The sequence below is a fragment of the Zootermopsis nevadensis genome, unplaced genomic scaffold (genome assembly GCF_977971745.1).
Source record: "Zootermopsis nevadensis isolate Lab colony 2312 unplaced genomic scaffold, Znev_1.0 Znev_ptg000021l, whole genome shotgun sequence".
Taxonomy (NCBI): Eukaryota; Metazoa; Arthropoda; class Insecta; order Blattodea; family Termopsidae; genus Zootermopsis; species Zootermopsis nevadensis.
Window position 1 is genome coordinate 15,627,966 of NW_028259153.1, and position 12,960 is coordinate 15,640,925.

General features: G+C 35.1%; 2 protein-coding genes across 14 annotated transcripts in view; both read left to right on the forward strand.

Annotated features, from left to right (window-relative positions):
- The window catches only part of LOC110839225 (uncharacterized), a 35,318-nt gene extending 24,991 nt beyond the window's left edge, over nucleotides 1-10,327 (forward strand). For all 9 annotated transcript variants that reach the window (XM_022083209.2, XM_087352467.1, XM_022083207.2 and 6 more), the window contains 5 exons: nucleotides 1,416-1,559; nucleotides 2,171-2,346; nucleotides 3,100-3,238; nucleotides 4,191-4,296; nucleotides 5,391-10,327. In XM_022083209.2, coding sequence (XP_021938901.2) covers nucleotides 1,416-1,559; nucleotides 2,171-2,346; nucleotides 3,100-3,238; nucleotides 4,191-4,296; nucleotides 5,391-5,562 — 737 coding nt within the window. In that variant the 3' untranslated portion in view covers nucleotides 5,563-10,327. The remainder of the gene's footprint in view (nucleotides 1-1,415; nucleotides 1,560-2,170; nucleotides 2,347-3,099; nucleotides 3,239-4,190; nucleotides 4,297-5,390) is intronic.
- A 686-nt stretch (nucleotides 10,328-11,013) lies between these two features.
- Nucleotides 11,014-12,960, forward strand: part of RhoBTB (Rho-related BTB domain containing) — a 49,193-nt gene continuing 47,246 nt past the window's right edge. The window contains exon 1 of one of the 5 annotated variants that reach the window (XM_087352487.1): nucleotides 11,014-11,329. The gene's annotated coding sequence lies outside the window, so the exon portion shown is untranslated. Of the gene's footprint in view, nucleotides 11,330-11,646; nucleotides 11,666-12,960 lie in introns of those variants that run through there. The other 4 variants (XM_087352474.1, XM_087352478.1, XM_087352486.1 and 1 more) reach the window with 4 other exon arrangements.

Below are 12,960 nucleotides of genomic sequence, written 5' to 3' on the forward strand. Positions count from 1 at the left end.
TTAAGGACTGCAAGGGCTCATCACCTTGTTTACTAACATCTGCCATTGGATCTTATCTTGAGCCAGCTCATTCCATTTTAAAACCTCTTTTTTAGATTAATTTTAATAGTTTCACTCCATCTTTGTCAAGTTTCCAGACTTATTTTTTTTCCTTGAGGTTTGCCAACCAAAATAATGTATGAATTTCTTTTCTTCATGCATACTATATGTTATGCCTACACTATCCCCAGTTTCATTAATCATATAGTTATTATAGATGCAATACAGTATTTTGAAAATTTGTATCGGTTTTTCACTTTCAGTTTTTGTATTTAAAGGGAATTATTTTTTCTTGTGTGTTGTTATTTGTTTCTTAGAAATGTTACAAACGAATCATTGAATTTGTATATAATTTCCCAGAAACATATACATTTGATCTACCTTGTGTGAAAATTGTGCATAGTACAGGAAGATAAGCATTGATATCTAATCAGGCAAGCAAACATTCAAGTACTGATGTTGACTGCGTCTTCTGCTGAAAGTGTTTCCTGCGTTGCCTACATGAATAATTGCATTGAAGCTTCGTGTTCGGGGAATGTATAAAAGAAGGGGGTAATTTTGTGCACATCATATGCTGCTTATGAAGAAAATATGGGTTTCTGGATCATATGATGTCAGTCCTGCTGGTATGTTAATTTTAGTTAAAGATTTGTCTGTGTGAACATTATCTTCTGATAAATCTAATTTTGTATGAATTTTAGCATAAATAACATTGAACATAGGAAGTCCAGAATTAAAATTGTAAGGGATACAATTCTTGAGAGCAAGAGACAAAAAGAAGACATAATGTGTGATAACTCATGTTAATGTTTGTGAATACAAATAGCATATACAAGTGTGTATGCATCTTATGGGTAAATCCTGACTTGCATTTACTGTTTCTTGCACAGTTTCAGTAGTAACAAAGACGAGCCATTAACAACTAAACATCTAAGCCAGTTGCAATCAATAGAAATGAGATATTAAGAATCTCAGAAAATAGACTAGAAAAGGTAAAATTAAAAAGCAAACTACAGATTTTAAACCATTAAAAGAAACAATTCAGAGCTTGGATGGTCTGTACATATATAGAGGGTGGAGGATGGAGGATGGAACATATCCTAAGAAAATATGGCAAAAATACCTAATGGGAGACCAGAAGAGGGTATTCCAAACACACTGATTATGTCTGGTCTTTAAAATGACCAGGCCATGAAACTTACTGACACAAAGTACTGAGATGGATGTGTGTAACTTTACTACCATGCACAAGAAAAACCTCACTTTTTACTTTTTCAGATGAAAAATATTATAATCTTTGTTTCTTTTTGTTTATTATTATCATCTTTGATGCTGAGTATTGCTACAGAATTGAGAAGTTTGTTTTGTTCTAACAGTGAAATTAACTTCAAAAGATGAGAGCCAAGAAGACTTAACTGCAGGTTCTGAGGAGAATCAAACCAAGATCCGCAATCGACTCAAAAAGTTCTTCCATCGTAGGCCAACTAAAGAGAGTCTTGTCAAGAAAGGCATTTATAAAGGTAATTTAGTATCTGGCTGCTGTTGTATTTCTGCATTAAAGACATTATATTTGTGTTTTCTGATACATCATGAGTGGTACCTTTTTAAGTATGGGGTCACTGAAAAAGGGTGCTCATATTTTAAAATGTAACATTTCATGTAATGATTTATTTAAATTTTCTGTAGACTTTAATGTTAGTGTCATTTGTCATTGAGAATGCATCCAGGCAATATTTGCAGTCTGTCCACACTTGGCTCAGTGAATGAAATAACAATTCCAATGGCTGCAATAATTATTTCCTGTAAGTGGTCTAGATCATGAATTGTAATGCTGTAAACAATATTTTGTTGCTATTTAATGGTTAAGCTATCTGTGTACTTAAGCACTATCCCCCAAAAAGGAATCTTATGAATTTAGATCAGCTCTTTTTTTCACATTCTTCCCACTTCATTATTTACCCTCATCCTGTCATTAGCTGCTAAATAAAGTATATAGTTGAGAAAACTTTGTTAAAGAAACTAAGAAACAAACTGTAAATGTGTGAGTGATGGAAAATTGCAAAGAACACATTTTCAAACCTTCAGACTGAGTACATCAGTTTCCATTCTTAATTTTTTCTCCCCCCACCAGATGAACCTGTCTTTGGGCGTAATCTGCAAGATGTGTGTAAAGGAGAGTCTCCTAGAGTGCCTGTCTTTGTCCGCCGCTGTATTGCTGCCATTGAGTGCAAGGAAGAGAACATGAAGACCGATGGGCTGTATCGTGCTTCTGGCAATCTGTCCCAGGTTCAGAAGATCAGACTGCAGGTACTGTAAACTAAATGTTTCCCACCATTCGTTTGCACTGCTTCATATTCAGAAGGTTCCATGCGTGAATCTCAGCTCGGAAATATGTTGTCCCTACTAAGATTTTCCCATTCTCTATAGTTTAGTGCTGGGATATCTTCAGACTTCCTCCATAATCATTTACACCTTCATAATTACATGAGACATGAAGATGGCTGTCTTCTGGTTTGTTGCACCTTGTAGTTTGGTAGAAGTTTATTGTTGTTTCAGAGGTGCTTACTGCCTCCATCTTTAGGGCAATCAGTCAGTAAGCACCTATGAAATGTAAATGAACACGCTACAACATTCCATGTGAGAACCTCATATCACACTTATTTGAAACATGTTTTAAATAAACCAAGAATCAACAAGAAATACCAATTCACACTTAAGCTTAGGTAAATCAAACATAAACTGTACAGTGACCCAAAATAGGTATGTGAGAGATGTGAACGTTATACTTATATGTATAAACTGAGACAGTGTGTTATTTCTGGGCACAAGAGAGGGAATGGGGATGGTCTTCTGTGAGCATAAAATACAAACTTGCCGTTGACTAATGCAGAAGTCAGCTATATCCCCTTCAGTCCAGGAATGTTATTTGAGATAGTTGCAGTCCCAAGTCTTACGGAGTTTGTGTCAGAAGAATCACAGGTGGTCTTCAAGGCATTGTGACTGTGTATCAGTAATGGAACAGACTGGTAGGCACTTAGATGTACTCTTTTTATCTTACAGGTAGATCAGAACAACTTAGATGTCTTGGATCAAGAAGAAGATGTGCACGTGCTTACAGGCGCTCTTAAGCTCTTTTTCCGAGAGTTGAAGAAACCTCTCATTCCATTTGAGCATTTTAGTAAGGCACTGAGGGCAAGCAGTAAGTACATTTTTTTGCATTACAAGTTTAGTCCCAGTATTTCAGATTTTGAATTACTTTGTCTTGATTGATACCCATCATGGACAAGGATTTTCCTGTTTTGCTGCCACACCCATTGAGTGCTTCTGTAGCACCCCTCTCCCCCCTCCTGTCTAGTGGATACCAAATGCTCAGTATCTGGGAGTAAAGCAGCCAGATCTTGAAGCTCTTAGATTTTAGGTTTTCATGACAGTGGAGATGTTGATTGTGGTCTTCTTGGTTGTGATGTCTTGTAGTCTTGTAAGTGGTTAGGAATGATCCTCTGAAATGTTGATGATAACCTACAAGAATATGCAGCATCACAACCCAGAAGACCAAAGCTTGAAGCTGATCATTCACCTCTGTCTTTTACCAATGACCAAAGAGCGTACCCCTATAGACTTAACATCTTGCTTCTTAGGCACTGGGACAATCTTATTTTGGTACTATTCTGTGTTGTTTATACAAAGTGCATAAAGGAACACATTGTGGGTAGGTCATGGCTGCATGTGTTGTTTCTGAAGTTGTTTGATAGGTTTATATGAAATTTGGTATTGAAAGATTTGCAGTAAATGTCATCAGGTGAATTTTATTTTTGTCTGTATCGGTCAAATCAAACTCCTACTTCACATTAAACTAAAACCAAAATTATATCATTTCTGTTAAAAGTGGTTGATTCAGTCAAAGATTGTGTATAACAGAATACATAAATCACATTCAGATCTACAACTTTATTTGAAATATTTTTAATTTTGGGTAGAATTTACTGAAATAAAGGGAGAAATCATTTATGTATATCAAATGCCATATTTATGTAATTTTACTTATTTAAGTTCTCTTCTATTAACCATTGTTTGATGTTGGGAAATCTGTTATCATATTCATAAAGTTTCCAATAAAATGTCACATTCTTACCTCAGTATATGTTTTGCAGCGAATCCCAGCAAGAAGGAGAAACTACAACATTTCAAGGAGATTGTGAAGGCACTCCCTCTTCAAAATCGAGATACCCTTGAGTTCTTGTTTAGGCATTTGCTAAGGTCAGTTGCTGTCGTTTGTTTGTTTGAAGATCACAGGCAATTTTTAATTTCTGAAATTTTATATGTTCTGCTGTAATTAAAGTTTAAAATTTGGCAGGTGAGAAACAGTTTGTTGCAGGCACAGATAGAGTTATAAGAATATGAATTTGTAGTTCTAAGAATATTCTGCAACCAATTATGTTAAAAATTATCAGTACACATCCTTTTTACTGTCATCACATTAGTTATATTATGTATTATATCCTGTCAAATTTCTTCTCACTAACATGTTTTACTGTCATAAGTCCAACATCACGCATCTCGACAGTGCAACTTGGCAAATTAGGTGTGCTTGTGAGAGCTTGCACAAAGCACCAATAAAAGAGGCTGACTAATTTTTGTTAATTTAGAATTCTCACCACATGACAGTTCAACGTTGTATTACAACTGGCTGTTATCTGCCAGCTTATCTGGCTCTTTATTACAGGTTTTTCTCAGGCGTGATCTGTATGTGAAGATGTTATAATTGAATTTCAATATACATAAATAATTTTCCCTGTTTTATCACCCCATTTTTCTTATCTGTCTCCTGTTTTACCTTCTCTTTCCTCTTATACCAGTACTGCAGTCCTCCCATCTCCTATAGTTTCTTGTGTATTGGCTTAAATTTTAAATTAAGTGTTTATTTTGAGGTTTTAATATCAAAGCCCAACATTGGATGTACTTCTGAGTGTGTTCCATCCATTCATTTCCCATCCTCAGATACCATTTCAGTGAGATCAATTTTAATATTATCTTCCCATATTCTCTGTTGTCTAAGAGGGAGCTTTTCGGTGTTCTGTGTGCATGTCTGTGTTTGTTTCTGTTCTACATGTTCAGCCTATCATAACCACCCTGGTTTCAGTAGTGTGACAGTACTAGGTTTTGCAGTATCCTAAATTGCCTGTCCACTCACTTCATCCCTCTTACATACAAATATTTTCCTGAAATCTTGTTTTTAAACTTAGTTTTTTTCCTTCAAAGTAAGAGACTATGTTTCATAACCATACATAGCTGGTAAAAATGTTTATATATATCAGCCTGTAAGTCATATTTTTAATTGTTTTCTGTTGCAGGGTGACCGCATATAAAGAATTTAATCGCATGCACATTCCAAACCTCGCCATTGTCTTTGGCCCGACGCTTATGTGGCCTGAAGCAGAGTCCCTCAACATGGCCCTGGACCTAATGCAGCAGAATCTTGTAATTGAGTACCTCCTTCAGGAATTTGACAGCCTCTTCCACTGACGTATGTTACGCATAAAAATGCTTCTGACAGTATTTCCCTTTGTTGGACTTCTTGTGAATTGTAAATTCTTATTGGACAGTATTTGTCACTGCAGTTTATGTAAAGTAAGCACTGAAACCTTAACTTTACATTTGCAGTTAAGTGTGAAGATATTAATTGTGATTCTCAGCTTTACTTGTAAGATTTTAATACATGAAAAGGACTCTAAAGACACTACGCTTATAACTTCAATGAGTTCGTGAGTGAGTTATATAAAATACAGTGAAATCTCTTTTTAATGTTTCTTGATTTAAGGTTTTCTGTGATTTAATCTAAATCTGTCCCCAGTTATCTTACTTTTAAATTTGGTCACGTTAGTAAACAAATGGCTTATTCTAGAAAATGGATGTGTTCATCAGACGTCGTTAGCAATAAAAAATCCATTACTACACAGCACAGCTCTGAAGACTGCAATCTAAACTCTAACCACCATGAAAATCTCATATCCTACCCCCCCTACCCCCACCCACAAAAAAAAGGAAGAAGAGAAATTTTAAGCCAGTAATTAGATGTATGCTGGCCAGAGATAATACATGTTTATATAATAGTCCAGAGAGTTATACATATATTACGCATTTTTCTAAAATTTAGAGTTTGATACTAATTTAAACAAACTCGTAGTATGCTGTGGTGGTGGGGCTTGAGTACCTCAGTGGCCCCAAGAGCTGTGCTGGCGGTAGCATAGCTACTGGTAGGGCCTCCCTGGCCAGATTGGTCGAGGGGGAGAGGTCAGACTAAGACAGGTACCCTGGTCCTTCGAGTTGGGGGTTGGTCACTAGCAACCTTTCACCGTAAAAAGGAAGATGTTTCGAGAAAACCTCAATCAAAGCCTTGGACTGAATACAGACCGGAGAGCCATAGAAGAAGAAGAAGAAGATAGTATACTGAAAAGAGGGATTGGGAACTGTGTTGGACAGATAGGTATTTTGATATAAAACTTAAAAATTGGATAATCACTCCACATAAAGATGGCATTGGGACAGGCCTGTGGGCCTAAGCCTTGAAGATGATGAACTTACAAAATTAGCTAATACCAACAGCATGCAACAAAAAGCACATTATAATGATGGTGACTAGCTGTGCAAGGGGTAGAAGAGATGCTAGATGGGGCTGGAAAAACACGTTTTTATGGTGAAAATTTATTATGTATGCTAAAGAAGTTGGGATAGTATGTTTATACTCACTTTGGGCATTATTTATATGGCTAATAGGCTCATCTCTTCATTGATCTTACTTACCCCTCTTATCTCAAAATTAAATTCCTTCCATGTAAGGTTTTCCTCAGTTTAATGTTCAAATCATCGTCACCCAGAGAAATGCGAGGAGATTTCACTGTATAAAGATGCAGTTGCCAAAATCAGTCACAGGAACTCCAATAAACAGTATAAACAAGATTTTTATATTGAGAGTTCTGTGACAGTAAAGGGATTAAGGATTTATATTTCTCTTTAAATCATTCCTGAACTCACAAGGAAAATTTATTAATGTTAAAGTATTTTAAACATTGTATGTTAAAAGTTAAATCATTATGCATGTTGTAGCATTTTTAAGATATATGAAATGAAATTACAGTATACAGTATTATGTTGTGCATCAGGAGAGAAAACCAGAATTGAAGTAAGATGGCAGTACACTTTGTAATTTATTATTATGTAATTCTGTTTATGACTGTTAAATATTGGAGATTTTTGATGCCTCTCACTTTTCACAAGCTTATGTGGAAATAGCAGATGAGTCTGATGATCTGAGCTTGTAGGAAGGCTGGGAGAGACAAAAAATACATGGAGAATTTTGATGGAGAAACATATTGGAAAATATCCTTTTGTAAGGTTGTGGAGGGGAAGGGATGATAACATTAAGATGGTTCTTTATGGAAGTAGGCTGTGAGGATGAGACATGGATGAAGCTGGCTCAGGTTTGTACCCAGTAGTAGGCTGTGGTATTGCAGTGTTCTACAATCAGAGAGTTAACAAGTTACTGTGAAAAAAGGCAAATAGTTCAATTAGTTATGCCCATCATCTTGTGATTTGTTTCTGTACATGAATAAATTCACTTTAGTTTTGTATGTAAATGTCTGTGGTTTGTGAAATGAGTATCCTCCTGTAAGTGCTGCTCTTTGTGTCTACTTTTTTATGTCTTCCCACACCTACATTTCTGATGCTTTAAAGGAAACATTGTTGCCTGTGCAAGATGTGTCCATACTACTTAGTCTTCATTTTACCGAATGTTATTATAGTATTTCTAATATCAGATATTGTGTAATGTCTGGGCTTCTGTTTTACCCTGTGTTCTTCTGGTTAACACTCTATAGAAATTTCATGCCTGTTGACTACCTGTCTTCTCTAGTCCGTATTCATGTTTTCAGTCAGCAGGCATATAGTGTTCTAAATTCTAAATTAAATCTGTAACAGTATGGAAAAATATCCTGCCTCATTGGAATCTGGCAGTAATTGCTAAATTAGATTATATAAAGAAAAATTACATTTTTTTATCTTTGCCCCATTTACACTTACACTCTTCAGTTAATTTTAAGACAGAATTATTTAGTCCTGTGTATTGATCTGAAGAATTGAAGTTGCTAAATTATGAAATACCCTAAATCCTTTTATGTTTAATTATGATGTTTCGGCTGTACCATGGTATTAGTTTGATTTCAAAAAGGAAAATAATTTTCTGTGGGATATAAAGTGTGTTGTGTATATGTGTCTGAACATGTTTTGAATATTTGAACAAGCTGGTCTGTTTTCATGAAATTTTGTTTGAATATGACCCTTGAGGTCACTTGAAAGTCATGTTGTTTAATCTTATCTTCTACAATAGCAGCTGTGTTTACTTTTTGCTGGTAGCTGCTATTTGTTTTGGTAATCTTGTAAAATTCTGCTTGTGAAAATATAAAAGTCCTAAAAAACAGTTTTCAGTAAAAGGCACCGAATTTCATACCTTCTCTTTAAGGTACATAATTACGTTAGTATCATCCATCCAATGGCAGCCACATGAAATATTGTACATTTGGTGATGATAAATTATGAATTATTATACGTAAGCAAGAGAAATGTAGCACACTACATCATAATTATCTAAATTTTGTCAAATGTAATTTTTATTTTGTTTAAGTTCTGAGTCTAAATCTTTATTAGGAGACCTGCTGTCCTAGCTAAGATACCTCATAGCTTTCCTCATTCTTATCACACACGTGTTGGGATACTACTGTAAAATAAGCCACAACTTCTGCTTACTTCTGCAGTCATAATTTGTAATCATCCTGTCATTGAACACCATATGATATATGCAGCTGATTATGTTTTATTAAATAAACTGAGAAGTGAACAGAAATATAAGCCAGTCAACAGCACATCAGGTTCTTCCAGATTTGGCTTGTCAGTTATCACAAGAACTTCTTAATATAAACTGAAGAAGAATGATATTCACACTTCTTATCATCAAATTAATATAGTATGGAGGTCTGCATAGATCCAGATCCTTTGACCCTTGATATTTAGGCTTGAGTTTGGTTAAGATTATGTTACAACATTTTAAGCTTTCTGGGGCTGACATTGTTTCATTGTCAGCCAGAAATGTGTATACTCTTTTAATAAAGGTTCAGTACCTATACCAGTACTGAAAATGAAAGGGCAGTGATTTCAGTATGCTCTAAAATTCCACTAATATTAAAATAAGCTCAGATGTTAAATGAAGTAATCAGTCAAAGCACATTGGCAGGTTGGTGCCTGGAAAGATTAGGGCATTTGTCATAGTGTACAGCAGGGGTTAGAAGCAGGTTAGTTTGGGTGAAGTTGTTTTTTCTGTTTGGGTATGGGTAACAATTAAGGTAAAGCTTGGACTCTTGGCTGGGTCAGGCCATATGCTCATTGAGCCAGAGTTTGTAAAGTTACAAAATTTGGGTTCATGCAGACTTCTGTTATAGTAGTTACTTAACACATTCATGGCAGGAAGACAGTTCCCTATTTCTGAGGCTCTTATCTAGCAAACAGGGAATGTAAGAATTTGACATTTGGGCCACACCAAATTTGGAAACTTGTAGTTCATTTATTTCTTGCTAGATGGGTGTGTGTACACCTGACATCTTGGGTATCATGACAAATATTCCAATAAATTAAAAAGGACAAAAAAGGAAATTAAAAGAGATGGATATTTTCATTATTCTGAGCATTACAGGGGTAGGAGGGAAACATTTCTCTATACAGAGTATTTCACAAGATAACAGTCTCTCAAGCATCACTAGCCAAGTTACTTGTTGGGCACAGAATGTTTGAGAAAAACCTGCCACATAGATTGTGCTCAATGTTTAAAGTTGTGGTGTATACTGCTGCAAATTGAAGAGCCAGTGCAGACAGCATCAGGCTGCCTGGATATGAATGTGTTAAATACCTACATCTCTCTCATGTGGTATTACAGGATTTAAGACTGGCTAGTGTTGACATGTTACACTTTTTGTAATAGAAGTGGTTATATTTCCAAATTTTTTGTTCCTCTTTCCCATATTCAGAAAATACTGTTAAGTCATGGGAACCCATAGTTTTAGAATTCATTATATAGGAGTTATTTATAGTGAGGTAATAACTACAAAAATATATTTTATAGTATTATGTTGTTTGTTGTATAAAGTTTGTTATATACAGGTTTATTGTACAATAATGTTTATGCGAAAGGTTGTTACATAGCCTATATTTCTGCAAAACTGGAGATAAAAGGAAGGTTTACCGATTTTGTCTTTTATTTGGACCTAACTCCATGGAGCAGTGTCCTTCTTGAGCGTTGATAATAGTGTGCTCAATTAGGAACCTGAAGGTTCATTACCACATTCACAAGAAACTTTTACCAATCCATATCTGAAGCCAGATGAATCCTGTCCACACCTTCCCATTCTGCTTCCCTGATAGTTATTTTAATCAAAAATAAACACAATAAACTTGAAGATGGACTGGAAGTTGTGGGAGTTACATGGCATGGAACAAGATAAATTAATCCCATGTCTTTTCACGCATGTAGATAGGGTAGTTATGCGGCAAAATAACGTCCTTGGATTCTGCGATGCACCTATTGTGTCAAGTATCAAGGGGTTTAACTTTGTAGTGTTTTAACCTTAACTACCATTCGATCTCCACAATTTCCTACCCCCCCACCCAGCCCTCATCCATCGTAACTATTTTGAAAGCCTGATATTGCATATTTCATCAATTACAAGAAAAATCCCTGCAAATGCAAAAAAGATAACGTCCCTATTCGACTGGAAAAGGCCCCATTTCTAACAGATGACAGCAATTTACAAATGAAAACTTTGTGAGTCATCAGTGTATATATCCATGCCTTTGTATTGTCGGTAACAGACTTATAAATTGCGTTTGACAACGGATGTACGTCAATGTGAAACGTTCTTTCCTTTGGAGAATATACTCAATTCCTCCCCGGGATATCTTTATTCTGTATACATGACCACCGATGACACGTCTGTCCAAGAAGCATATTTATGTAGCTGTTATTCAGCACTGAAATATATGCACGTTTGGTAATAAAAATGTAGGACGTTTGTGAATCTAAGGTGTTCGAATGGAACGAAGAATGCAATCACAAATAACGTGAAAAAGCAGTGCTTACCATTTGGGTAAGACGAATTAGTGATATTTATTCGATATTTAGAATATACCTTGACATTTTGATGCACTGCAGTTAACACGCACGGCAGTAAAGATGTGATATTATTTTAAGGTAAGTTTGAATGGAAACTTGTGGCCCAAGGCACCTATGTTTTTGTTTTGTTTACACAAGTATCTTATTTTTGTTAGAAATAATAAGCGTCAGTACATTCTAGTGACTGTGTGATTTGATCATTACAAAAGTTAATGACAGCGGTGAATCAAAAATTTAAGTTACAAAAATGTACATTCATCTTTCTGAAATCATCCATTTACTTGCGACAGAATTTAGTTTCAGAACAATTTCCGGATCGTACTTAGAAGCTGGATGTGTGCCGGAATTTTTTTGATAAAAGATAAAGATATGTAACCATTTTAAAATGTGTGAATAACGGATGGTTGAAACAAGGTTACATTTTTATTATTATTTTCATTGTATTTGTTTTGTCAGAAAACTTAAAACATGCCACTAGTTTCTTTGTCATTTCTAAATACAAATAATTATTATATACTGTTGGTTTATTTATTTACTATAACTATGACTGTTAGATGTAGATGTTTATTTTATTCACCTGACTGTTTTGTCTATAATATCATCATCGTAGGCTGTTTTACTGTCATAACTATAACCTAGAATTATAATTAAAACATAGTGAAGATTTCCACTGAATTTGAAGATGCCTGTCTTTGTTGTCTGGTAGAAGTTTATACTGGTGTTTCAGAGGTGCTTGGTGCCTCCATCATGAGGGCTACTTTCTGCCATGAGAACTTGAAATCTCACCTTTGTTGAATGTGTTAAAATCATGAATTCTGTTAAATTAATTAAACTTAACATTAATATAATAAATATTGCAGCAGATATTGATTCAGTCTGATTGGTCTTCTTCTGACACAAGGAACCACATAAGCAACACTGCACAATAGAACATGGAGAGTAGGAAATAGACAGATTTTAGAATTAGAATTAGGTACGGAAATGAAAAGCAAAGTAGAAAATAGCAATAAATTATAAAGGAGGAGCAATAACTGTGTTCTTGACTAATTGTAATGTAGTGGTTTAATGCCAATGATTTTAACGTATCTAATAACAATTTGTCAGTGATATGTTTTAATTATAATAGTTGGGTAGCCATGTTTATCTGGTAAAAAGCATACATTTCTTTTAATGGTTAGGGCTATAGCACATTAGACTACGTGTTGTACAGCCATAAGATTCCGGGTTTGACCTAGACACAGCCAGTCCTTAACTGACTACCGTTTTGGATGCTCAGAACCAAAGAGAATTCTGTACTTCTTTGTCTTGGCACACATCATACATTTTGTAAAATGTGGCTTTCATGTGATTTTGGAATTGGAACATAGCTAACTGGTAACAGATCTCAACATCACAAACCCTTTCTGACCAAAGTAATCAGGACTAACTAAATTTGTAAGGAGCAATGACTTCTTCAACAATAACAATAAATTTTAAGTTTGTTTTTTATTTTGTTTTTATTATCATTCTGAAGCCTATGTCTGGGGCAGAAATGGACATTTTAAGAAATCATTCTGTTGTTTTAGGAAGTCATGGTGCTGGTTAAGGCATGTGTCTGCATTATCATCATTTGTTAGTTCTTTGGTTCATAAAATACGGTGTAGTGCGAAAGTCATTCTATCAGAATGCCACTGCTTGTGTAAGAATTAAAAGGGGGAAAGTGTTTTCAA